This window comes from Neoarius graeffei, chromosome 17 (genome assembly GCF_027579695.1).
Source record: "Neoarius graeffei isolate fNeoGra1 chromosome 17, fNeoGra1.pri, whole genome shotgun sequence".
Classification (NCBI taxonomy): domain Eukaryota; kingdom Metazoa; phylum Chordata; class Actinopteri; order Siluriformes; family Ariidae; genus Neoarius; species Neoarius graeffei.
This window is the reverse complement of record NC_083585.1, coordinates 26,528,022-26,555,958: the sequence shown is the minus strand read 5'-3', so window position 1 is coordinate 26,555,958 and position 27,937 is coordinate 26,528,022. Positions and strand designations below refer to the sequence as shown.

General features: G+C 43.1%; 1 protein-coding gene across 1 annotated transcript in view; it reads right to left on the bottom strand.

Annotated features, from left to right (window-relative positions):
- Positions 1–2,000: 2,000 nt before the first annotated feature.
- timm50 (translocase of inner mitochondrial membrane 50 homolog (S. cerevisiae)) overlaps positions 2,001–27,937 on the bottom strand; it is a 138,002-nt gene continuing 112,065 nt past the window's right edge. The window contains exons 9-11 of the mRNA XM_060898058.1: positions 13,396–13,552; positions 13,218–13,324; positions 2,001–2,833 (exon numbers count right to left, since the gene is read on the bottom strand). Coding sequence (XP_060754041.1) covers positions 2,735–2,833; positions 13,218–13,324; positions 13,396–13,552 — 363 coding nt within the window. The 3' untranslated portion in view covers positions 2,001–2,734. The remainder of the gene's footprint in view (positions 2,834–13,217; positions 13,325–13,395; positions 13,553–27,937) is intronic.

Sequence of the window (27,937 nt, the reverse complement as noted above, 5' to 3'; positions counted from 1 at the left end):
CTGTCACATGATGTCTGTATAAATCAGCCTGTTCTGGAAGGACCCTGACTCTGCAACACTACCAAACAAACATCATGAAAACCAAGGAGCCTCCAAACAGGTCAGAGACAAAGTTGTGGAGAAGTATAGATCAGGGTTGGGTTATAAAAAATATCCCAGACTTTGAATATCCCAGGGAGCTCCATTAAATCCATTATAGCAAAATGGAAAGAACATGGCACCACTACAAACCTGACAAGAGAAGGCCGCCCACCAAAACTCACAGACCGGGCAAGGAGGGCATTAATCAGAGATGCAACAAAGACACCAAAGATAACACTGAAGGAGCTGCAAAGATCCACAGCGGAGATGGGAGTATCTGTCCATAGGACCACTTTAAGCCGTACACTCTACAGAGCGGGGCTTTATGGAAGAGTGGCCAGAAAAAAAAAAAAAAAAAAGTAATTGCTTAAGAAAACACGTTTGGTGTTTGCCCAAGATTCAGTTAGATTCAGTTGAGCCTATGGCTCGCCATACCAAGGCTTCAAATCTGATATCTGCCAATCTGGAAATAGAACCTATATTTTTCATACATGCCATCAAAAACCTTTGCAAAATAACACTACAGTAGAATAAAGTGGCCCCTGGTTGACATAGTTAACTTATCTTTGAACAAAATGCCAAATAAAGCTTTTTAAAGCGAGACGGCCTTTCGATTTCATAAAATCTGTGAAATTTAGTTCCCTCTGAAATGTGGTCATTGTGATACATGTTTATTTCTGTAATATCTCACAAAATATCAGGCCATTCTGGAGCTGGGAAGTTATTTAATTTGAAGGGATTGGAGCAAATGTGCATGAAATCGCTTGCTTCGTGCAGTCGAGCAGACAGAGGAAGTCCGTGTGTGTGTGCGCATGCGCAGGTTTACCTTTGACCGTGCGCTGACAGTTCCATCATTCTGTCAGCGCACAAAACTCACAGACCGGGCAAGGAGGGCATTAATCAGAGATGCAAAGACACCAAAGATAACACTGAAGGAGCTGCAAAGATCCACAGCAGAGATGGGAGTATCTGTCCATAGGACCACTTTAAGCCATACACTCTACAGAGTGGGGCTTTATGGAAGAGTGACCGAAAAAAAAAAGTAATTGCTTAAGAAAACACGTTTGGTGTTTGCCCAACAGCATGTGGCAGACTCCCCAAACACATGGAAGAAGATTCTCTGGTCAAATGAGACAAAAATTGAACTTTTTGGCCATCATGGGAAATGCCATGTGTGGTGCAAACCCAACACCCTGAGAACACCATTCCTACAGTGAAGCATGGTGGTGGCAGCATCATGCTGTGGGGATGTTTTTCATCTGCAGGGACAGGAAAGCTGGTCAGGACTGAAGGAAAGATGGATGGCACTAAATACAGGGCAATTCTGGAGGAAAACCTGTTTGAGTCGACCAGAGGTTTGAGACTGGGACGAAGGTTCACGGTCCAGCAGGACAATGACCCTAAACATACTGCTAAAGCTACACTAGAGTGGTTTAAAGGGAAACATTTAAATGTCTTGGAATGGCCGAATCCAACCCCAGACCTCAATCCAAGTGAGAATCTGTGGCATAACTTGAAGATTGCTGTACACCAACGCAACCCATCTAACTTGAAGGAGTTGGAGCAGTTTTGCCTTGAGGAATGGGCAAAAATCCCAGTGGCTAGATGTGCTAAGCTAATAGAGACATAGTCCAAGAGACTTGCAGCTATAAGTGTAGCAAAAGGTGGTTCAACAATGTATTGACTTTGAGGGGCGTGAATACCTATGCACACTCCAGATTTCATCTTAATTATTGTTTGTGTCACAATAAAACAACAATTTTCACCTTTAAAGTGGTATGCATGTCGTGTAAATCAAATGGTGCGAATCCTCCAAAAATCCATTTTAATTCCAGCTTGTAATGCGATAAAACAGGACAAACACCAAGGGGGATGAAAACTTTTGCAAAGCACTGTAGGGGAGGAAAAAAAGCCAGTGATTATAGAAAGTCAAAGATTTTGTTTATTGAAGGTCATGTAAGCAGTTCACATTAAATGTGTTACACAAGCACATTCGATGTAGTGTACCACTGCAGTTACAAACAGAAATGGCAACCTGTCAATGGCATCATGAAATGTGACGTCACTTAATATGAACTACAATCTGACATACTGTTACACAGATGCGGTCCTTACAGCAGCAAGAGTACACAACTCCAGTACACACGTATGTGGCCACACTCCATTAGTGCTCCAGATAGATATCGCACTAAACAGGGTCTAAATTGCATCATCTAGTGAGCACTGATTGTGTCCAGTACAAGATGTGGCTGATGATGGCTTTTTTTTTTTCCTCTGCATGAGTAGAAAGGACAAAATGAGCTAAGGAGGAGTAGAGAAAAATTGGTCCAGGTATACAGACCTTTGGAACGAATTTGTAGACACAAACACAACGACTGGGATCAGAGAAAGGCGTGCTGTAGGCTGGGTTCAGTCCAGAGAACGCCTTCACCAGCACACAGGTACTCAAAGTCTTTTGGAGTTCCTGACTCCTCTCTCACACCATGGCAGGAAGTGTTCAGTGGAAGGAACTGGATGTTTTGGGTCCCCCCCCCAATTATTCTCCCTCCCATGCAGCCAAGGGTACTACCTGCTCAGTGACCGTGGCTTTGCCCCACTGACCCGTCACTGCCCAGAGTGGCCCGGAACTGCCAGCCTTCAGCGAGGACAACTTTCATTGCTGCTTGCGGGACCAGAACCGGCCTGCAATGGAACCTAAAGATAATCCCTGCTTCTTGTGCTGAGAAATATCCGCCAGCCTCTGCTCCTCCTCCTACACACAGACACAAGTGGAACATCAAATATCATCAAGTCAAAAATCATAATCAGGAACAGTACTACAAGTTATAAACACTCCTGCAGTGATCAGAACACCAGATCGGCCTTGTTCATTACTTTGCTATATCAGCAGATCTGACCAAGCACAATAGTTACAGTGGAAGAACACAACACACCTTCTGACATGCTGATACAGGAAAATAATCCACATCAGATGGTAACAGTAACACTGGCTGCATTACAACACCCTGTCTTTTTCCTATAACAGCATGTCCTGCTGTATTATGCATTCCTTATGTATAATACAATTTATTCTATCCACGCTCACTGGATATGAGCAATCGTGCGCTCTGATTGGCTAATCTAGTACTAGGATATCAGCTCATATACCGTGAGTAGAGAAAAACAAAATGGCGGAGCATGTCATTGAATCAACCGAGGGCAAAACAAAAGTGTTGCTAGGCAAAACAAACCTCGCCCAGTAGCACTTTTTTTGTTTGTTTTTAAAGCAACTAAAGAGCTCTTCAGAGGCGCTAAGATTTCCTTACATATAATTATGTAGTAAATCTGCAATAACTATAATTTTGACCTTTTTGATGACCCTCAAAATGTTGGAGGTAGAGGTCTGCGCGGGACGGAATTTTCAGTCCCGCTCCCGCATTGTGCAGTCCCGCTCCCGCCCGCTCCTGCAAAGAATTATGATTTTCAGTCCCGCTCCTGCCTAGTCTGGCTAACGCGACTTCAAAGCTCTGCGAGCATTTGGTCTGGCAAAGATATTAAGCCCAACCGTTTCCCAAAGCGCGTGGTTGACCCGCCTCCCTGAAATGCCTCAGTTTGCTACTGGTCGAAGCCAGAAAAGGCTGTGACGAAGCTTAAACCAATCACATCACTCTTTCCTCTGACGTATGTGACGCGACGGAAACTGCTTGAGTAACAGGAAGAAGATAAATACCTCCAGGGCTGCTCTTTGCTCCGTTTTTAATGAGAACTTCCCGTTGAATGCTTTCAATACAGCATCTACCGCTGTGTCAAAGGCTTGCCGCTGCTCCATGTTCGTAATGTTTCTAGTGAATGAAGCGCTTCCGGCATAGATTCTGTAAACAATCTATGGCTTCCGGTCGCAGTTCTACTACGTCACTGCCTTGAACACGCCTCTACCCAGGGCCGTTGGAGATGCTCAAAGTTGATTGGCTCCCGATTTTTCGGGAGCTTGGAAGAGCTGGAGATAGCTTGCCTTGCCAGACTAAGCTCGCAACAGGCCCTCGTGTTGCGTCACACTTAGGATGGGCGGGCCCAGGCTAGCTCCCGCCTGCCATATTTTGTCCCGCTCCCGCCCGCAAATCCCGCACGATGCAGATGTTCGCGTTATTTCTCACGAAAGTTCTTGTCATTGGCTTGGGGAATTAAACATGCTGAGCTTAGCTGAGCTCTCCACTGACCGATCCTTCACCTAGCGCACGTAGCAAGGGTGCGCGCTGCCAGGCGGCATGCGCAGCTGAGGCTTTACAGAGATACCCTACACACCTACAGTGGATATTAAGAATATTGTACATTGCACATAGCTTATATGTCACTCCTCACATTTACATTCTAGGAAATACAAGTAGGCCTATAAGAAATTAATATAATTTAAAAGACACAGCGTGATGGTGCCCCGCCCCCTACTTTGAGTGGATTTGAGCATAAATATCTACAGCTCACGTTCAGGGGTGTGTTTCCCAAACAACCAACCACGAGTGAGAACGACTTCCAAATGTCTGATTTCAGGACTCTTGACTTTTTAACGGTAAATGTACCTCTTTTTAAAGCAGCACTTACTTCTGAAGCACTGTGAGCTTCACGAGAGGAGCTCTGCTCTTCTGCCATAATCGGAGATCTCAAACACGGAAGAGCGGAAAGGAATCGGAAACGTACGCGAGATTAGACCACATCCGCAAATTTAGGCATCTTAAAATGTTTTTATTAATGCCAAATAAAATATCCAGCACAAATTATATATGATAGACATATATTAATAATTTATAAATTTTATTTTAAACACGTTTTTAGTTAGCGGGACTGCAGCTTATCACCTCTCCCGCCCGCTCCCGCATTGTGCGCTCCCCCTCCCGCCTGCAATGAGCTTTCAAAATTTGTCCCGCGCCGCACTGCTTTGCGTCGGGTCCCGCGGGACTCCCGTGGGAGTGCAGGGCTCTAGTTGGAGGTTCTATTTGAGACCAATGCCCATCTATCCTGAAAGTTTCATGAAGATTGGTCCGGCCGTTTTCCTGTAATATCGTTAACAAAACAAAAACAAACAAACCCCACCAAAAACAATACCTCGGCCCCTGGTGGACTGTCCCGTGCGAGGTAATAAAAACTCTACTCAAAAACAAACAAACATAATAATAAAACAAGGGCAGCAACAAAATATGGAATAAAAGTATTTGATGGTAAGAACGCACCATTTTTCAAGAATTATCGCATTTTTCACAAATTACTTCTGTCATTTCACCAGTTTGTTTCATTTCATTTTCATTCGGAATCACCATTAGCACTTGTTATAAAGTGCTACTTAATGCGACTTAAAGGAGAACTGAAGGCAAATTTATCATCAAAATTCTATTTCTCATTCTAAACAGAAACAATTGTTGGACGTTTCGTATAAAAGGTTTTCCTGATCGAATTTGCAAAAAATAAAAAAAAACGCTCCGTTTCTTAAAATCCAGTGATTGTGGATTAGGGATGTTAACCGATGACCATTTGACCGAATCAGCGTCAACCGGTTAAATTTTTTTTGGTTGTCCGTTAAAAAAATCAATCGTTTTGAAGCTGCCGATTTTGGAGCGGAGAACCTGGAATTCTGTGTTGTAAACGCTTGGGGCGTGCCATGCGGTGTAAGGACGACAGCTGACAAATCAGAAACACCCATTCAGTCATGTCCCGCCCTCCCGCCCCAGTTAATGACCCATTTAGTCATGTCCCGCCCTCCCGCCCCAGTTGAAGACAGCTGCCACTCGGCGAAAGAAAAGTCTCAAAAAGTATCATCAGGCTAGACTTTTTAGCTTACAAATTACTATTCTGTTTTTTTTTTAAAAATTATTATTAGAAGGCACATGGAGTTTAGTCCTGCCTTAGCCAGTGCATTCTGAAAGTATGTTTCGGTCTGTAGCCAACAATGCATGTTATTGCAGATCATATCTCTCCACGCAAACTAAAGGCGCAGATGCCGCCTTTTGGAGGGAAGGGGAGAGAATGAAATGACAGCGGTGTCTGGAGGGGGAGTGACAAACGCAGCTTTTATGTCTGTGAGCCAAGTCGGTGACGGCTTCAGAGCAACTTCAATACCTTGCAGTAATGGCGTGTTGATATTGGTAACGGCGTTATAACGATTGTAGCTAATTAATTAGATTACCCAGCGTTATAACAGCCTTTAGGGTGTTTTCACACTTGGTCCCTTTCAGCCATCTAACCGAACTCAGATCGATGACTCAGCATTTTTTGCACATATGTGAACACTCCAACCGTACCCAGACCCCCTTAAAGCGAACCGAACTGAGACCACCTCAGGAGGTGGTCTCAGTACGGTTCGCTAAAAATCAACGGTACGGTTCGCCTAATCTGCGCATTGTGAACAAAAAGCGCACCGGGTTCACTTCGCCTTTTTCACTGTAGTTTAACCTTCTTCGTTTGCCATAGTTGGTCATGTGACTGTAGCAGGGAAACTCAACTTCCTTTTGGAACTTACCACAGCCGCTTTCTGAACTTACTGACTGATGAGTCGGCCACAATAAAAAAGTGAATATAATGATCGTGCACTGCGCATATTTTCCTTAATCCGCACTATTTTGATCAAAGAATACAGCAGGGCAAGCATGGCAACAGACATTTTGATTCAAGAGAAAATTACCCAGAATTCCATGCACTGGGGGTCTGAGGGCTCTAGAGGACCTGGTGTGAACAGAAAGAGGACTGAGGCCCCATCAAAGCTTAACTGGACCAGAAAGAGAACCCAGTCCTCTTTGTAATAAATTCACAGTGTGAACACAAAAAGAACTGAGCTCTTTTTCTGTTGGTCCACTTTTTGGTCCACTTAAAGAGGACTGAGTCTGGTTCCTTTAAAGGGGACCAGGTGTGAAAACACCCTTATTTTAACGCCATTATTCCCATCACTGAATGTTATGTAGTTCTTCTAGCACTTGACTTTATTTTCAACGCCATCATGGCCAACTGAAGCTGTCTCTAAGCTGGAGCCATTTGTCCTCCGCTCCAATACAAACCCCTCGACATCAGTGCCACGTTTGACTAAATGTTTTGCGCTGTAGAAAAGGTAATGTGAGTGGAGGGCAGCGACTGGGACTGAATGTGCGGATGCTCGCGGTTAGATTTAGAATAGATTCTAATAATTCCAATTCTAGAATTTTAAACTCATAGGTTAACCGACTTTAACCAGCTAATGAGGCTCGGTGGTCGGTCAAGATTTTTTTTAGTTTTCGCCATCCCTAATGTGGATAGAATAAAACAGTTATTTCACTCCATCTCGTCGTACATGGTGTGAAGGAAATTTAGTGAATGAACATTCCTATTCTCTGCGTTTTTGTGTGTTGAGCTCAAGTAGCCTAGGGTACTGAGAAAAGTTGCTTCCCCCACATGCTGTAATCGCCTTTCTGTGCCCGTGGCTGGTGATAAGCAGGGTGTCTGGGTTCTCCCTAACCACGCACCCGCCTGCACATCCCAGAGCACGCCAGGTGCACGCTTTAACAAAGCTTCATCGAAAGCCTCGAGCCAATCGCGTACAGACATGAGCAGTAAGCGAATGCCTTTAGAGTATAATAGAGAACAGCCACTAAGACACAACTCAGAGCGTGCGCTCTCGGCATCACCTGAAGTGGCGTCGTCTCCTTTTTCCTTTCCTGTTTTATATCTCTGTTTATGTAATCTACTATAATAAATAACTGAAAAGACAACTGTTAAGCGTTCTGAAGTGTTTATTAGAAGTTTCCATTACACTGGCTTATAGCAATCAACTCATGTATGACTCAATTTCATGGAATAACTTAAATGTCTTCAAAATGTGGATGAAAACACACAACAGCCAGCATGGAAAACATCAACATTTAAGTTGTTCTTTGTTGCTCTGCTTTGCTGGAACGTGATGTTAATGTACAAAGCTCAGTTCAAGTGTTTTTTTTTTTAAAAGAAAAAGTACTTGCTAGCTACACATGGGAGGGAGGGAGGGGAGGAGAAAAAAGCTGGGTAAATGGGTCTGAGGCTTAGCCGTAGAATTCAAAATACAGAGAGGATGCACTGAATCATCTGCACTTGTGTCCATCAATGACAGCGATCCAGAGCTATAAGGCTACCAATGACGGATACATGCCTTGTTATAAAGGTGAAATGAGCTGTGGCGAGTTTCCCAAAAGCATCGTAGCGCAAAGATCATCGTTAAACGGTAGAGCAAACAGCACAATGAGAACATTCTTTCTCGTAGTTAAGATACCCTTAGCGTTAAGAGGCTTTTGGGAAACCCACCACTCTTCAGCAGCCTTCAAATGACACCAGCTCTGTGCCACTGTTGCCCCTTTTCCACCAAAGCAGTTCCAGGGCTGGTTTGGGGCCAGTGCTTAGTTTGGAACCAGGTTTTCTGTTTCCACTGACAAAGAACTGGCTCTGGGGCCAGAAAAACCGGTTCCAGGCTAGCACCAACTCTCTGCTGGGCCAGAGGAAAGAACCGCTTACGTCAGCGGGGGGGCGGAGTTGTTAAGACCAACAACAATAACAAGACCGTGAAAGATCGCCATTTTTAAGCGACGAGAAGCAGCAGCTGTACAAACGCGAAGTCATCCACTATTATTATTATTATTATTGTTGTTGCTGCTGCTTCTTCCGTGTTGTTTTTGCTTCGATATTCGCGCCAAGGTTTATGCAAACGTAGCGATGTAATGACGTATACAACGACGTAATGACGTATACAACGATGTAACTGACGTATACAGCGATGTAATGACGTGTCTTCTCCTAGCACCGCGAGCGATGGAAAAGCAAGCTGGTTCTCAGCTGGCTCGCAAGTTGAACGAGTTGTGAACCAGCACCGGCCCCGAACCAGCCCTGGAACTGATTTGGTGGAAAAGGGGTATGAGATAAACAAACAAACAAAAACAAAACTAAGTGAGCTGCTTTCAAAACGCATGTGATGGAAACTAACAATTTTTGTGGCGGCACCTTTTTAAAAGGCCGTGAGCTGGTCCTCATGGACAGGTAATACTAAAAGACCCTGCTATCTGGCAAGGCATGCTGCAATACAGATGTGAGTAGGGAGTCAAACTCTCGCAGTTACCAGAGGACTAGCCCCCCACTCTAACCCTGACTGTATAATTGGTGAGAGTTTGAGGGCTATAGAAACCGAGATTGGCGCCACACCCATGCGCTTTAAGAGCTGGTTAGTGCTGGGACCGGAGACTGCCCGGGAAGTCCAGATCCTGGCGCGGGACAGACTTTGACTTTTTTGACCTTCTTAAAAACATCATCCAACATGTTTCGAGAGTAAAAACGTTCCTTTGTGGTGTTTAGACCAGGACAGTGAAGTAAAATATACTTGATTTTCAGCGAAGTCCTACAAAAACGGCATGCTGGTGGTTCTTCAACCTTTAATAATGAGTGCTCCAAGAGCACAAATATCCCCCGCTGGCAACTATATCTATGCTATAGGTGCTTATTACACCCTCAGGAAACTGTCAAAGTACAAGTTTGGTAATCAAGGGCCATAACTCTGGTAAAATGCAACTTAAAGGAGAACTGAAGGCAGATTTTTTTATCATCAAAATTCTATTTCTCTCATTTTATTAAATATAGGACCGCATTTTTGATCGCTATTTTGTCACTGCTATAGCAAGTTATGAGTGTTTGAAATACGCTCTGTAATACATCAGTCCATATGTCAAAGCGATGGCCGTAAACAAGATTCGCTGAGACCTGTGCGAGACATCGTAGGACGGAAGTAAAATGTACAGCGGAAATCAAAGTGACCAACATCTGCCAATGTTGTCAAAAGACATGCGTGCACTCCTTTGAATGCTGACATAATCACGCCGGAAGTTTTGTTTGTTTTGATAGCAATCAGGAAAGTTTGAAAAAAGTAGGCAGTAATTGTCATTTAAACTCGTTTTTGTGCAATACTTCGTTTGGAAAACAGTTTTCAAAATGGCAGCACTGACACCTGGCTGACGCTTGACGTTTCGAAGTCTCGCACAAGTCTTGTGAAGATCGCGCGGATAAGCGACGCCTGCTGTGGACCAAACGAACTAAATTCAACATGGCTAAAAACCGAATAGGCCAGTAAGTATAATATTTAATTGCAAATTAGTTGCCAATACGAGTCACCGTTACTAAAACCGAAAACGTAATTGAATAACACGTTAATTAAGAAATAAAGCAAGTTTAAAAAGGACTTCAGTTCTCCTTTAATTGAACGAAATTGCAATATGCGTATTAGCGATATATAACAAAGAATCCTGTCAAGTTTTGTGAAATTCCTCCAAAAATTGTGAGAAGAGTTGATTTCAGAAGACGAGTACGCTTCCCGGGACGGACGGACATCGGCATGACATAATCCCCCTTCGGGCCTTTCAGCCAGCAGGGGATTTAAAAAAAACAAACAAACAAACAAAAATAACCCACACATGGGTGAGCCTTGAACACCCAATCTGACGCCTGGTATAGACCACTCCATCATGTGTGGCTTGAAAGGAGAACAAAAGTGCGTTAGGGTTATTGATGGCAGGGTTGATTTTGTGCAATTAGTTTTCGGGACGTTCATCCCATCCGGTCTGCTACTTCCTTAAAATATAGGATGCCAGTGCAGGTCTGAGGTCGGGATTTTACGGTCAGTGACTTCTTCGGTGAGATCTCTTTTGGCCTCATTATCTGCCTGCAAGGCCAACATGGCCTGGAATCCAACAAAAACTAACATTCAGTCTGTAAAACTTCAAGTTTATCTAAAATACTGACCAAGGGTGATCAGTCTTTTTTTTGTTTTTAAAGGTTCTGTTTAGTGTTGACAATATACTCCAGTGCTAACAAAGCACAGGCTTCAGCAACAAGTCAAGAACTCCGTTTTAAAATGCACAGTCCATGATGATCGTGTCCAGTTGTTACAGCTGCAGAAACATGTTTATCTGCTTTAGATCCATCAGCGTATTTAGGTGTCTGAAAAGGAAATCTTGTATCTAAAAGCTGCTCCTGGTACACGTGTGCGTCATTACCTTCCTGCTCTGGCCCAAATCCATTATGATATTTGTTTTTCCCCAAATTCCATGAGGGAATGGAGAAGAAATGTGTCTCAAGTTGTCCAGATTGAGGTTTAGCTTCTCCAGATGAGGTTTTACAGTGGTGCTTGAAAGTTTGTGAACCCTTTAGAATTTTCTATATTTCTGCATAAATATGACCCAAAACATCATCAGATTTTCACACAAGTCCTAAAAGTAGATAAAGAGAACCCAGTTAAACAAATGAGACAAAATATTATACTTGGTCATTTTTTTATTGAGGAAAATGATCCAATATTACATATCTGTGAGTGGCAAAAGTATGTGAACCTTTGCTTTCAGTATCTGGTGTGACCCCCTTGTGCAGCAATAACTGCAACTAAACGTTTCCGGTAACTGTTGATCAGTCCTGCACACCGGCTTGGAGGAACTTTACCCCATTCCTCCGTACAGAACAGCTTCAACTCTGGGATGTTGGTGGGTTTCCTCACATGAACTGCTCGCTTCAGGTCCTTCCACAACATTTCCATTGGATTAAGGTCAGGACTTTGACTTGGCCATTCCAAAACATTCACTTTATTCTTCTTTAACCATTCTTTGGTAGAACGACTTGCGTGCTTAGCGTTGTTGTCTTGCTGCATGACCCACCTTCTCTTGAGATTCAGTTCATGGACAGATGTCCTGACATTTTCCTTTAGAATTCACTGGTATAATTCAGAATTCATTATTCCATCAGTGATGGCAAGCCGTCCTGGCCCAGATGCAGCAAAACAGGCCCAAACCACGATACTACCACCACCATGTTTCACAGATGGGATAAGGTTCTTATGCTGGAATGCAGTGTTTTCCTTTCTCCAAACATAACGCTTCTCATTTAAACCAAAAAGTTCTATTCTGCTCTCATCCTTCCACAAAACATTTTTCCAATAGCCTTCTGGCTTGTCCACGTGATCTTTAGCAAACTGCAGACGAGCAGCAATGTTCTTTTTGGAGACCAGAGGCTTTCTCCTTGCAACCCTGCCATGCACACCATTGTTCAGTGTTCTCCTGGTGGTGGACTCATGAACATTAGCCAATGTGAGAGAGGCCTTCAGTTGCTTAGAAGTTACCCTGGGGTCCTTTGTGACCTCACCGACTATTACACGCCTTGCTCTTGGAGTGATCTTTGTTGGTCAACCACTCCTGGGGAGGGTAACAATGGTCTTGAATTTCCTCCATTTGTACACAATCTGTCTGACTGTGGATTGGTGGAGTCCAAACTCTTTACAGATGGTTTTGTAACCTTTTCCAGCCTGATGAGCATCAACAACGCTTTTTCTGAGGTCCTCAGAAATCTCCTTTGTTCGTGCCATGATACACTTCCACAAACATGTGTTGTGAAGATCAGACTTTGATAGATCCCTGTTCTTTAAATAAAACAGGGTGCCCACTCACACCTGATTGTCATCCCATTGATCGAAAACACCTGACTCTAATTTCACCTTCAAATTAACTGCTAATCCTAGAGGTTCACATACTTTTGCCACTCACAGATATGTAATATTGGATCATTTTCCTCAATAAATAAATGACCAAGTATAATATTTTTGTCTCATTTGTTTAACTGGGTTCTCTTTATCTACTTTTAGGACTTGTGTGAAAATCTGATGATGTTTTGGGTCATATTTATGCAGAAATGTAGAAAATTCTAAAGGGTTCACAAACTTTCAAGCACCACTGTATATGGACTCCAAAATGACGGATGTAATTAGGCATGGCCTCATCCGGCTGCAGATGCTGGGACTGGAAAACCGCAGAGGAAGCTGGATTGTTTTGGTCTGCCTTGAGTTTGACTGCGTACTGAAGAGCCAGTTTTAAGCGCCTGTTCTGGAGTGAGGGTTCCTCATTATATTTTAACTCTACAGGCCAATTAAGGATGTTTAGTACTGCAAGTTCAATGCCAGTAGATCATCGTCCACAAAAGTATGGAAACTATGTGCTAAGGTCAGCCCTGGTGGTGGAAACACGCCTCAAGTGACTGGGTTTGTAAAATGGTTCTTGTTGTGGGGAAAACATCTAGTGACTTGGATAGTGTGGGGGAACTAAAGTCTTGCATGACAAGGTAACAAGAAAGAGAAAAAAAAAGTGTCAGCATACCAGTGCGAGCTGTGCTTGTCTCCTTTTAAAGGCCTCAATGGGGTCTTCCTCATGGGCGTAGTTTTCCAGGACAGTACGCACATCCTCCACACCGCTCATCGCAATTGCTGCACAGGACAAACAAATCATTAGGACTTGGTGTGGTTTTTCTTACGCACTCAACAGCAAGTACACTTACTTTTAAGAAAGGCAGCTAAGTCATAGAGTGTGCGGTCCTCCGAGTTGCCATCCCACTTGCGCAGCGCCATGCCATTGAAGGGCTGCAAGCTGAAGGCCTCTCGCTTGCAGTCCACTATAATTACTTTCGAGGTGTCTCTGTTCAGACAAGACACATCCTGGGGGGAAGGGGAGAGAAGTAAAGAAACCAAATATGCTATTTCACACACGCATTGAAAATTGTACATTTCCTGCTATTATGCTGTAATAATGGTGTGTAGGAATGGGAGCAAAACAGTAAAGTCAAAATGTTCATCGATCCCCTGGTGACCTGCTAACATTTACAGTAATATTTTGCCGCGACTCCAGTGGGAATCAGAACTGTCAGGTTTAGGTGCTGTGACTGGTCATGATCCCAGCTGATTATGGTAGAGAGATAATGCGACAGAACTCCTCATACTGCCTTCAATGTAAAGCAACCTCGAAACATACAGTGGGGCAAAAAAGTATTTAGTCAGCCACCAATTGTGCAAGTTCTCCCACTTAAAAAGATGAGAGAGGCCTGTAATTTTCATCATAGGTACACTTCAACTCTGAGAGACAGAAGGGGGGAAAGAATCCAGGAAATCACATTGTAGGATTTTTAATGAATTAATTGGCAAATTCCTCGGTAAAATAAGTATTTGATCACCTACAAACAAGCAAGATTTCTGGCTCTCACAGACCTGTAACAACTTCTTTAAGAGGCTCCTCTGTCCTCCACTCGTTACCTGTATTAATGGCACCTGTTTGAACTCGTTATCAGTATAAAAGACACCTGTCCACAACCTCAAACAGTCACACTCCAAACTCCACTATGGCCAAGACCAAAGAGCTGTCAAAGGACACCAGAAACAAAATTGTAGACCTGCACCAGGCTGGGAAGACTGAATCTGCAATAGGTAAGCAGCTTGGTGTGAAGAAATCAACTATGGGAGCAATTATTAGAAAATGGAAGACATACAAGACCACTGATAATCTCCCTCGATCTGGGGCTCCACGCAAGATCTCACCCCGTGGGGTCAAAATGATCACAAGAACGGTGAGCAAAAATCCCAGAACCACACGGGGGGACCTAGTGAATGACCTGCAGAGAGCTGGGACCAAAGTAACAAAGGCTACCATCAGTAACACACTACGCCGCCAGGGACTCAAATCCTGCAGTGCCAGACGTGTCCCCCTGCTTAAGCCAGTACATGTCCAGGCCCATCTGAAGTTTGCTAGAGAGCATTTGGATGATCCAGAAGAGGATTGGGAGAATGTCATATGGTCAGATGAAACCAAAATAGAACTTTTTGGTAAAAACTCAACTTGTCGTGTTTGGAGGAGAAAGAATGCTGAGTTGCATCCAAAGAACACCATACCTACTGTGAAGCATGGGGGTGGAAACATCATGCTTTGGGGCTGTTTTTCTGCAAAGGGACCAGGACGACTGATCCGTGTAAAGGAAAGAATGAATGGGGCTATGTATCATGAGATTTTGAGTGAAAACCTCCTTCCATCAGCAAGGGCATTGAAGATGAAACGTGGCTGAGTCTTTCAGCATGACAATGATCCCAAACACACCGCCCGGGCAACGAAGGAGTGGCTTCGTAAGAAGCATTTCAAGGTCCTGGAGTGGCCTAGCCAGTCTCCAGATCTCAACCCCATAGAAAATCTTTGGAGGGAGTTGAAAGTCCGTGTTGCCTAGCGACAGCCCCAAAACATCACTGCTCTAGAGGAGATCTGCATGGAGGAATGGGCCAAAATACCAGCAACAGTGTGTGAAAACCTTGTGAAGACTTACAGAAAACGTTTGACCTCTGTCATTGCCAACAAAGGGTATATAACAAAGTATTGAGATGAACTTTTGTTATTGACCAAATACTTATTTTCCACCATAATTTGCAAATAAATTCTTTAAAAAAATCAGACAATGTGATTTTCTGGATTTTTTTTTTCTCATTCTGTCTCTCATAGTTGAGGTATACCTATGATGAAAATTACAGGCCTCTCATCTTTTTCAGTGGGAGAACTTGCACAATTGGTGACTGACTAAATACTTTTTTGACCCACTGTAATAAAAGAAAACAAACAAACAAACAAACAAACAAACAAACAAACATCGGTAGATATAAGCAACAACGTTTTGCTTGAACAAAACAAATGTTCAGAAACAGGAAGAGCCCTCTCTCAAAAGAGATGTGATGCAGCTCAAATAGTGCCACGCTGCCAACTAGATAAAACTTGGGTTTTTCACAACAACGGACTTGCTGCCTCGTGAATTATATGTCATATCTGGTCTCGCATGGTTCATGCCCTGGAGCACTCTGCTAAATACAGTCAGTTTAATACATTAGTTATGCATCCGGTATTGTTTTTACCTTGAACAGTAATGGATTTTGTATATGAAAGGGGCGAAAGGAAAGACTTTCATATACGATATAGTTTCATGGCCTATGGTTAGAGCAGCTCTAACCTTCTAGCTATGGCCTGAAGGTTAGAGAAGCAGCCTTGGGCCCAAAGGGTCACCGGTTTAAGTCCTGAGACTGGCAGGAAAAATGTGAGGGGAGTCGAGTGAATGAACAGCACTTTCTCCTCCCTCTGTATCATGGCTGAAGTGCCCTTGAGCAAGGCACCGAACCCCCAACTGCTCCCCGGGCGCTGTAGCATAACTGCCCACTGCGCTGGGTGTGTGCGCGTGCGTGTGTTCACTGCTTCAGATGGGTTAAATGCAGAGGAGGAATTTCACACATATAATGTAACTACAGAAAATACATCACAAACAGTGCCAATAAAACAGCAGGATTTAAAAAAATAAATAAAAAAACGCTATAGTGAGTTGTATTTTTATAAAGTTTATTGAACCCCCCCCCAACCATTTAAGCACAGAAAAGGAGGGAAACAAACATCCATCCATCCATTATCCGTAGCCGCTTATCCTGTGCAAATTCGCAGGCAAGCTGGAGCCTATCCCAGCTGACTACAGGTGAAAGGCGGGGTACACCCTGGACAAGTCGCCAGGTCATCACAGGGCTGACACATAGACACAGACAACCATTCACACTCACATTCACACCTACGGTCAATTTAGAGTCACCAGTTAACCTAACCTGCATGTCTTTGGACTGTGGGGGAAACCGGAGCACCCGGAGGAAACCCACGCAGACACGGGGAGAACATGCAAACTCCGCACAGAAAGGCCCTCGCCGGCCACGGGGCTCGAACCCAGGACCTTCTTGCTGTGAGGCGACAGTGCGAACCACTACACCACCGTGCCGCCCAAAACTGAAGCATTTGGTTTCAAAATATTTTAATATCCAAATCCATCAGCTATTTGTTAGTTTGAGAAATAAATTGTGTCCAAGACAAACTATACGCTGGGGACGTGTCTGTACGGCTTTTTAAAATACTTGTTGAACATGCAGTCAGTTAAACATCATTTGTGATAGAAATGTAGCATCCACTGCAAGTTTTCATAGATGGATGGATAGATAGATAGATATCAGACCCACCCACCACCACTCCACGCATCACTATTAAAACTGCTTCACAGTTTCTCAGGATGGCATCTGTAATTAAAGGTGGTTTTTTTTTTACATTTAAAACTGGTAATAAACAAAGCTCTAGATTCAGGGATGAGAATGAAAAATATTTAAAAAGTCTGAAAAAAGCCGGGGGTTTGGGGGTCGCAGGCCCCCAGCGGGGCCCAGGGCAGAGCCCCGGTGGGGGCCCAGGGGGCGGGAGCTAATGACTTTTGGCTATTTTTTTTTTTACCCCAAAACCATTAATTTTATCAGCAAAAAGTTGCAACGTATTTGGAAATAAATTCCCCTTCTTGGTGGACTCCCAGGTGAAAATGATTAATATGGTACAAGAGACTTGTTTTTAATCAATTCACATTTGATGATTTCAAAAAATCAATGCACCTTTTAATATAAACGAGCTCTACAGTATTATATTTCTGCATTTTTGCTATTCATGTCTTTGAATACTCTAATCCTTTAAAATGAAGTGCAAACCAGAAAAAAGTTCTATCATATAATTCTCTGAAGCTTTCTTCTGATGTTATCATGGTAGCAGGAGGTCTTGCATATTAAGCAGGCAACATTCAACATCACTCATCACTTCCCTTTCAACTGTTGTGTGAACTAACTAGGTTTTATCTGGACAGGATGTTGTGTAATGTAATACAGATACCATACGGTCAATTTGAAGATCGAGATGGTGATTTTGAATTAAAGAACAGGCATGTACAATGGGCATTACATATTGGAAATTTTTTTTTAATTAAAAAACTACAAGTTCATCTCGGCCTAAAAAATTTGGGCAGGCGCTCCCACGGCACATACCAGCAATTCCCCCCCCCATGAAATGAGTAATAAGTAGGAGAGTTATACATGATATCATACCTACAATTTCATCAGAAATATAGATATGATACTATGATTCTCCCCAACATGCTACATTAGATAAGCTAACCCCATTTGTAAAAGATACACATATACAGTGGGGCAAAAAAGTATTTAGTCAGTCACCAATTGTGCAAGTTCTTCCACTGAAAAAGATGAGAGAGGCCTGTAATTTTCATCATAGGTACACTTCAACTATGAGAGACAAAATGAGAAAAAAAAAATCCAGAAAATCACATTGTCTGATTTTTAAAGAATTTACTTGCAAATTATGGTGGAAAATAAGTATTTGGTCAATAACAAAAGTTCATCTCAATACTTTGTTATATACCCTTTGTTGGCAATGACAGAGGTCAAACGTTTTCTGTAAGTCTTCACAAGGTTTTCACACACTGTTGCTGGTATTTTGGCCCATTCCTCCATGCAGATCTCCTCTAGAGCAGTGATGTTTTGGGGCTGTCGCTGGGCAACACAGACTTTCAACTCCCTCCAAAGATTTTCTATGGGGTTGAGATCTGGAGACTGGCTAGGCCACTCCAGGACCTTGAAATGCTTCTTAAGAAGCCACTCCTTTGTTGCCCGGGCGGTGTGTTTGGGATCATTGTCATGCTGAAAGACCCAGCCACGTTTCATCTTCAATGCCCTTGCTGATGGAAGGAGGTTTTCACTCAAAATCTCATGATACATGGCCCCATTCATTCTTTCCTTTACACGGATCAGTCGTCCTGGTCCCTTTGCAGAAAAACAGCCCCAAAGCATGATGTTTCCACCCCCATGCTTCACAGTAGGTATGGTGTTCTTTGGATGCAACTCAGCATTCTTTCTCCTCCAAACAAGTTGAGTTTTTACCAAAAAGTCCTATTTTGGTTTCATCTGACCATATGACATTCTCCCAATCCTCTTCTGGATCATCCAAATGCTCTCTAGCAAACTTCAGACGGGCCTGGACATGTACTGGCTTAAGCAGGGGGACACGTCTGGCACTGCAGGATTTGAGTCCCTGGCGGCGTAGTGTGTTACTGATGGTAGCCTTTGTTACTTTGGTCCCAGCTCTCTGCAGGTCATTCACTAGGTCCCCCCGTGTGGTTCTGGGATTTTTGCTCACCGTTCTTGTGATCATTTTGACCCCACAGGGTGAGATCTTGTGTGGAGCCCCAGATCGAGGGAGATTATCAGTGGTCTTGTATGTCTTCCATTTTCTAATAATTGCTCCCACAGTTGATTTCTTCACACCAAGCTGCTTACCTATTGCAGATTCAGTCTTCCCAGCCTGGTGCAGGTCTACAATTTTGTTTCTGGTGTCCTTTGACAGCTCTTTGGTCTTGGCCATAGTGGAGTTTGGAGTGTGACTGTTTGAGGTTGTGGACAGGTGTCTTTTATACTGATGAGTTCAAACAGGTGCCATTAATACAGGTAACGAGTGGAGGACAGAGGAGCCTCTTAAAGAAGAAGTTACAGGTCTGTGAGAGCCAGAAATCTTGCTTGTTTGTAGGTGACCAAATACTTATTTTACTGAGGAATTTACCAATTAATTCATTAAAAATCCTACAATGCGATTTCCTGGATTCTTCCCCCCATTCTGTCTCTTAGTTGAAGTGTACCTATGATGAAAATTACAGGCCTCTCTCATCTTTTTAAGTGGGAGAACTTGCACAACTGGTGGCTGACTAAATACTTTTTTGCCCCACTGTATATATGACATGTATTTGATATATATATATATATATATATTACACACACACACACACACACACCATGGCATTAATTCGTGTGATATACATTATAAATATAATGAATCATTGAACAGGCAAAATAATTTTCGACCTACCTTTGTGTTTTTTGGTGTGTATGTGAAGTTTGATAGCCCTTGCCCCTCTACTAGCGTAGTTTATCATGTCGGAACACAATGAGCAAAGTACTTTTCCTGGGACGTCTATTTTCCGTATGTGATCGCCGAGCTTCGTTGTGACAGTCTGCTTGTCGATCTCGACATTCAGTGTTCTTTCTAGCCAAGCGCATCGAAAACAGTTCTTTATTTCCTGCACCTTTATCAATCTCCCTTGCTCAATCCTCTTCTTTCTTATCTAGAACTTTTGCCATTGTTGATATGCTAAAATATCCCGCCTGAATGCACGCGTCTTTCCGATGTTACCAATGCATATCGTCAAACAGTGTGTACGGTCGGTGAACGGCGATTGCAAGCCACGCGTGGAGAGCATGCGCACTTGTATACACTGCACGCGATGGGATTTCCAAAAAATTCTACCGCAAACAAGTCGAACATTGTCGCAAAAGTGAATGTTAATTACGACATGTCGAAAGACTCAAGTGTGTTAACCCGGAGCCCACCAAGAATCAAGACGTTATAAGGTGACTACAGATCGTTAACCATACACCCCCCCCCCCCCCCCCCCAAAAAAAAAAAAATTTCTCAACGGATTTACATCGATCTCAAAAACGATCATTTTGGTCTGAAAAAGTCGGAAATCCGCCAATCGGCGGAAAATTCTCATCCCTGTAGATTTTTTGTTTGTTTGTTCAAAAACAATTGACTATTCAATATTCTAAAAGTAAGCAAATGTGTGATACTGACATTTTAACTGCTTTGTACAAAAGGCCAGTTTTCTTCGAGTCTTATCCCGTCCACGTGTTCAGATGACATGCTGATGGTTTTGATCCAACACGGATCATCAGGTTTGACACAAAACCTATGGAGTCCATGCTAACTGCTAGTCATTAAAGCACGTACTGAATGAATCCTCAGGAATTCTGAAATCCATGGAAATATTTCAAAAGATTCTACTTTACACTCGACCAGAAACATTTTCACTGGAGGTTCCAGACTTCCGGCGAGTCTCCTCCATGATCCGTTTCTCATGGACGGATAAATGGACTTTTTTTCAAATCTAGACATGATCCCATCTCTGCATTCTGGATTTATCAGCACCACAGTGACGATATTGTGGCATGTGAATATAAAAGTGCGCACTATGAGCTAATGCTTGGTTTACTTCTTACAGCCTCTAAATGAAGACCCAATGCAGACCAAGTGATTGCTCTACAGTCCATGTTCACCAGAAGGGAGTTTGTTCATTCCATATCAAGACTGCCATGATTAAAATGCTGGCTAAAATAGAAACAGACCGGTTTCATGAAACGAGATGAGATCATGTCTGAAGGTTCTCAGTCATCCGGGTCATCGTAAGCCATAGGTGCCAAATAAGGCAACTGGACTTGCTCGAAATTCTTGAAGATGTTTCACCTCTCATCTGAAAGGCTTCTTCAGTTCTGTCTGACGAGTGAGGAGGTTCCAGGTATTTATCCTCTAGTGGAACAAAAGCAACCCTAAGGAGAGTCGTTGACCCTCTCAGTCATCCTGTAGGTTGTTTGGGTCACTGGAGGCCGGGTGTGAACGGTGTTAGCAGCCTAGAGGGTTGAGATCACCTTAACAACCCTCTAGGTTGCGAACACCATTCACACCCGGCCTCCAGTGACCCAAACAACCTACAGGATGACTGAGAGGGTCAACAACCCATGCGACCTCAACGACTCTCCTTAGGGTTGCTTTTGGTCCACGAGAGAAATGAGATTAGATTGAAAAGTGTTGGATTGCTTTTATTAAAAAAAAAAAAAAAAAAAAAAAAAAAAAAAAAAAGATATTCCAAGTTTTTATGGAGCACGAAAACCATTGGATCGTTAGGGTGGTGCAGTGGTTAGCACTGCCGTCTCACACCAACAAGGTTCCAGGTTCAAAAACTCACGACTGATGAGGGTCTTTCTGTGTGGAGTTTGCATGTTCTCCCCGTGTCTGTGTGGGTTTCCTCCGGGTGCTCCGGTCCCGCCCCCACCAGTCCAAAGACATGCAGATTTGGTAAAACGCCCAATCACGGTTGGTTTGCTCCAAATTTGACACCCGCAACCTATTAGGAGTTTATTAAAATGCTTCAAAACATTTGTGGTGTAAACTGATCCACAGATGAACCAAAATATAATGCTTCTTTGTCATGACTCAGCGTCAACAAAACAATGCCACGCCAACACTCCGTGTGCTCTGTAAAGTACTTCCGATACTAAAATTATACATGTCATTTTGAGATACTGATCATGATATATAATGCTGTATTATGCAACTCTCACATGACCGTGTGAACTCCTGCTCACTTACGTATCCCCCCGCTCTCGCTTACATCAGAATGCACGCAATTGAAGGAGTAGAACACTTATTATGAATGCTGACTTCAACAAATAATTAACTCTGAAACAAGGAAGTAAAGAGCCGTGTCTCTCGCCAGGGATTTCAAATAGCATCCTGGTAAACTGTCATTTTGAAATAGCATTTTGCTTCTTGAAATAGCCTCAAAATCCATGCTATATGTTTCATAAATACATTCAACCGGTAAACAGGAAGTCGATGTGCGACAGACCTGAAAACGGTATACACGGTATAGAACCCCAAGCTGAAGCTCGGCACCAAATATCAAGCAGTTGTGATTTGTAGCTGCTGAGAAAAGTGTTACAAAAATTTTGTAAATCCACGCTATATGTTTTGTAAATACATTCAGCTGGTAAACAGGAAGTCGATGTGCGACAGACCTGAAAATGGTGTACATGCTACAGAAACCCCAAGCTGAAGCTCAGTACCAAATATCAAGCAGTTATGATTTGTAGTTGCTGAGAAAAATGTTCCAAAAATTTTGCAAATCCATGCTGTAAATACATTCAGCCGGTAAACAGGAAGTCGATGTGCGACAGACCTGAAAACGGTAAACACGGTACAGAACCCCAAGCTGAAGCTCAGTACCAAATATCAAGCAGTTGTGATTTGTAGTTGCTGAGAAAAAAAGTGTTACAAAAATTTTGTAAATCCACACTATGTTTCGTAAATACATTCAGCCGGTAAACAGAAAGTCGATGTGCGACAGACCTGAAAATGGTGTACATGCTACAGAACCCCAAGCTGAAGCTCGGTACCAAATATCAAGCAGTTATGATTTGTAGTTGCTGAGAAAAATGTTCCAAAAATTTTGCAAATCCATGCTGTAAATACATTCAGCCGGTAAACAGGAAGTCGATGTGCGACAGACCTGAAAATGGTATACACGGTATAGAACCCCAAGCTGAAGCTCAGCACCAAATATCAAGCAATTGTGATTTGTAGTTGCTGAGAAAAAAGTGTTACGAAAATTTTGTAAATCCACACTATATGTTTCGTAAATACATTCAGCCGGTAAACAGGAAGTCGATGTGCGACAGACCTGAAAATGGTGTACATGCTACAGAACCCCAAGCTGAAGCTCGGTACCAAATATCAAGCAGTTATGATTTGTAGTTGCTGAGAAAAATGTTCCAAAAAATTTTGCAAATCCATGCTGTAAATACATTCAGCCGGTAAACAGGAAGTCGATGTGCGACAGACCTGAAAACGGTATACAACCCAAGCTGAAGCTCGGGACCAAGTGGCTATGATTTGTGGTTGCTGAGAAAAAGGGTGTTTCGGATGAATGAAATTCAGACGGACGAGCAGAGGTAAACCAGTATACCCCCCCACACACACTTCGGGGGGGGGGGAGAAGAACCATATTCACACACATACATCTGTAAAGAAGTGCAAACTGTTAACACCCACTCACTGACCCCTGCAGAGTCTCTCTCTCTCTCTCTCTCTCTCTCTCTCTCTCATATAACACACATTTTCTCTGTGGCAGCTGTCTCAGTTGTGGGCCCCAGGAGCAGATGGACGGGGACGCTGTACTCTCCCTATCACTGAGGTCATCTGTATCCCCCTGAGGGGCTGAACACAGAAGCAAAGCCGGGGGGAAGGAAAGTGACACATATGAGAAAGAGAGAGATGAGTAATATATTGAATGAGCCAGCCAAAAAAAGGAAACCCCTATAGACCGCACGGCACGCTTCAGACCGATTTGCGTTTTCACCCGTCCTGTAGAGAGAGATGCACCAGGAGCCCACAGGGAGCTGCAGTGTGGACGTGTTTGACACACCGCATGTGCACCTGTGTATCTAAGCACTATTTCAGGCACCGGTGAGTGACAGTGCTCTAAAATAGAGCCTGCAGAGACTTAATACCTCAGTGTGTGTTTTGCCAGCAGAGCTGTGTTAAGTGGGAGCAGTGTAAGAGTATTAGATTGCTGTATCACACAACCTCTAATCCCCCCAGGTGAAGCGTAAGAGGACGCGTGCCTCACACACACACTAAACACCTGCCAAACCAGACTCTCCGTGTCCCCCGGTGCAGCTCTGCGAGTGAGAGCGAGCATGCTACAAGTCAGTCAGAGTGGTGTTCACCATCCGCTGGTGTCATGTCCACACACACACACACACACACACACACTTTGTAATGTACTTGCAAATGTTATGTATACCTGTAGCTAAATACCGCTGTGCTGACACAAAACCCTGAGCATAAATTAACGACTGGTGGTTTTCCCCCCTCAGTATAGAAAAATGTATGGAAATTCGCATCTTGGGGGGGGGAAAAAAAAAAAAAAAAAATCACATGTATACAGTAGTAGATGGAGATTAATGTTGAAAAACTGCAGTATTCACTAACCTCACGACACAAAAGAAAAAACATTTTACTGCTTCAGTTTTCAAATAAAAGCAGTTTTGTTTATGGTGAACATTCAAATGGTACCAGGAGGTCAAAACTATTGAGTGTATGTACCGTGCGGTCATCAAATCCAGTGAAACACACACACACACGAAGCCTGATGCCTCCCGCCTTTTGCCTCTCAGTATGCCAGATGGGAGGTGAGGGAGGGGGACATGGGGGGGGTCAGTGCAGGAGGTGAATGAAAGAGTGAGTGGATGAATACGGGGCGAGGTTCCAAGGCCAGTCAGACACTGGTGAAATGTGACCAGCAAGTGTGCGCGCACGCACACGCCCCGATTCCATCCTTCACACATGCATTTACAAGTTTTAACAAGTAAATGCAAAAACCTGGCTCAGGACTGACAAAATTTGACACGTGTGTTTACAGAGCCTGCATAGCTGCATACAATAAAAGCACCCACATTTCATTCCATAAAGTCATCTAGCAGTTAAGCAGGGCTACGTTCAAAACCGGCAGGATAGTCCACATGTTGACGCTGCACGGCTTAACGTTTGCTCTTTCAGCCTACATTTGTTCGCACCAGTGTTTAACAATAAATAGTGGCACATTACACGATGGTACACCCAGGACTCGTTCTCTGCCGTTTTGATGGGTGTAATTAAAGAAAGGAAGAGAATTATATGCTATCTAAACAACATACACTACCGTTCAAAAGTTTGGGGTCACTTTGAAATGTCCTTATTTTTGAAAGAAAAGCACTGTTCTTTTCAATGAAGATCACTTTAAACTAATCAGAAATCCACTCTATACATTGCTAATGTGGTAAATGACTATTCTAGCTGCAAATGTCTGGTTTTTGGTGCAATATCTCCATAGGTGTATAGAGGCCCATTTCCAGCAACTCTCACTCCAGTGTTCTAATGGTACAATGTGTTTGCTCATTGCCTCAGAAGGCTAATGGATGATTAGAAAACCCTTGTACAATCATGTTAGCACAGCTGAAAACAGTTGAGCTCTTTAGAGAAGCTATAAAACTGACCTTCCTTTGAGCAGATTGAGTTTCTGGAGCATCACATTTGTGGGGTCGATTAAATGCTCAAAATGGCCAGAAAAATGTCTTGACTGTATTTTCTATTCATTTTACAACTTATGGTGGGAAATAAAAGTGTGACTTTTCATGGAAAACACAAAATTGTCTGGGTGACCCCAAACTTTTGGACGGTAGTGTAAGAGTCGTCCACTTAAAGGAGAACTGAAGTCATTTTTAAACTTGCTTTATTTGTTAATTAACGTGTTATTCAATTACGTTTTCGGTTTCAGTAACCGTGACTCGTATTGGCGAATAATTGCAATTAAATATTATACTTATCGGCCTATTCGGTTTTTTAGCCGTGTTGAATTTAGTTAGTTTGGTCCACGGCAGGCATCGCTTATCCGTGCGATCTTCACGAGATTTGTGTGAGACTTCGAAACGTCAAGTGTCAGCCAGGTGTCGGTGCCGCCATTTTGAAAACTGTTTTCCAAACTAAGTATTGAACAAAAATGAGTTTAAGTGACGATTACTACCGACTTTTTTCAAACTTTCCTGATTGCTATCATCTCATCTCATTATCTGTAGCCGCTTTATCCTTCTACAGGGTCGCAGGCCAAGCTGGAGCCTATCCCAGCTGACTACGGGCGAAAGGCGGGGTACACCCTGGACAAGTCGCCAGGTCATCACAGGGCTGACACATAGACACAGACAACCATTCACACTCACATTCACACCTACGCTCAATTTAGAGTCACCAGTTAACCTAACCTGCATGTCTTTGGACTGTGGGGGAAACCGGAGCACCCGGAGGAAACCCACACGGACACGGGGAGAACATGCAAACTCCGCACAGAAAGGCCCTCGCCGGCCACGGGGCTCAAACCCGGACCTTCTTGCTGTGAGGCTACAGCGCTAACCACTACACCACCGTGCCACCCGTGATTGCCATCAAAACAAACAAAACTTCCGGCTTGATTACATCAGCATTCGAAAGAGGGCGTGCGTGTCTTTTGACGACGTTGGCAGATGTCGGTCGCTTTGATGTCCGCTGTACGTTTTACTTCCGTCCTACGATGTCTCGCACAGGTCTCAACGAATCTCGTTTACGGCCGTTGCTTCGACATATGGACTGATATATTACAGAGCATATTTCAAACACTCATAACTTGCTATAGCAGCGACAAAATAGCGATCAAAAATGCATTCCGATATTTAATAAAATGATAAATAGAATTTTGAAAGAAAGAAAGAAAGAAAGAAAGAAAGAAAGAAAGAAAGAAAGAAAGAAAGAAAGAAAGAAAGAAAGAAAGAAAGAAAGAAAGAAAGAAAGAAAGAAAGAAAGAAAGAAAGAAAGAAAGAAAGAAAGAAAGAAAGAAAGAAAGAAAGAAAGAAAGAAAGAAAGAAAGAAAGAAAGAAAGAAAGAAAGAAAGAAAGAAAGAAAGAAAGAAAGAAAGAAAGAAAGAAAGAAAGAAAGAAAGAAAGAAAGAAAGAAAGAAAGAAAGAAAGAAAGAAAGAAAGAAAGAAAGAAAGAAAGAAAGAAAGAAAGAAAGAAAGAAAGAAAGAAAGAAAGAAAGGAAAGAAAAGAAAGAAAAGAAAGAAAGAAAGAAAGAAAATTGCCTTCAGTTCCCCTTTAATTTGCCGAGATATTTGTGAACTTGTCCACACGTATTCTTTTTCATGTTAATCACCGTCTTGGAACAGCTCCATTCGGTACAGTAACACTATCTGCTCTAATACTGGCACATGGAGAACGTGGCTTCAGTAACCACGACCTAACGAAGCAGCTCAGAGGGACAGAAGGTTAATGAGGCACAAAAAGAGGGCAAGGAGAGGACGGAAAGAAACTGCTATTGTCCTGGGCTACTGAGGGAAGAAGAAGGAGAGGGGAAGAAAGAAAAAAAATGACGAGCTGCATAGCATGGGGGAAAGACGGAAAGAAGGGGGGGTGGAGGGAAAAAAAAAAATCAATGGAGGAGCAGAAGGGCGGCACGGGGAAGAAACATGGGGGCACTGCAGCATTATGCCACATGAGTCACTGAGGAGAAAAGGCCTATCTAGGGGGGCCCCTAATGTGATCGTACAGTGAGTGAGAGAGAGAGAGAGGCCCCATCAGGTAAAAGCAACATGGGATGGAGAACAATTTTTCATTTCCACTCAGTCTTCTATAACAGTAACGGGTGTTGTGTATTCCCCCCGCCTGTATTTAATGGGATTCTACAAAATGCTGCAAGACATATAAAACACGCAAGACCTGATGTGACGCACAAATCATTCCAATTTCCTGCCATCGGTCACTTTATAGTGAGACAGTACGAGTATTCAGATTATCTCGGTGTCGGCAAGTCCGTCACAATCTCACTGCATCATTTACAGTCCCAGTCAAAAGTCTGGACAAACCTTCTAATTCAATGGATTTTCTTCATTTTTATTAATTAAAAGACACTTCCTTCATGTCTTAAAGTAATGATGGATGTCGTTTCTCTTTACATAGGTGAGCGGCTCTTGACGTAATATGGATGACTGCAGTTG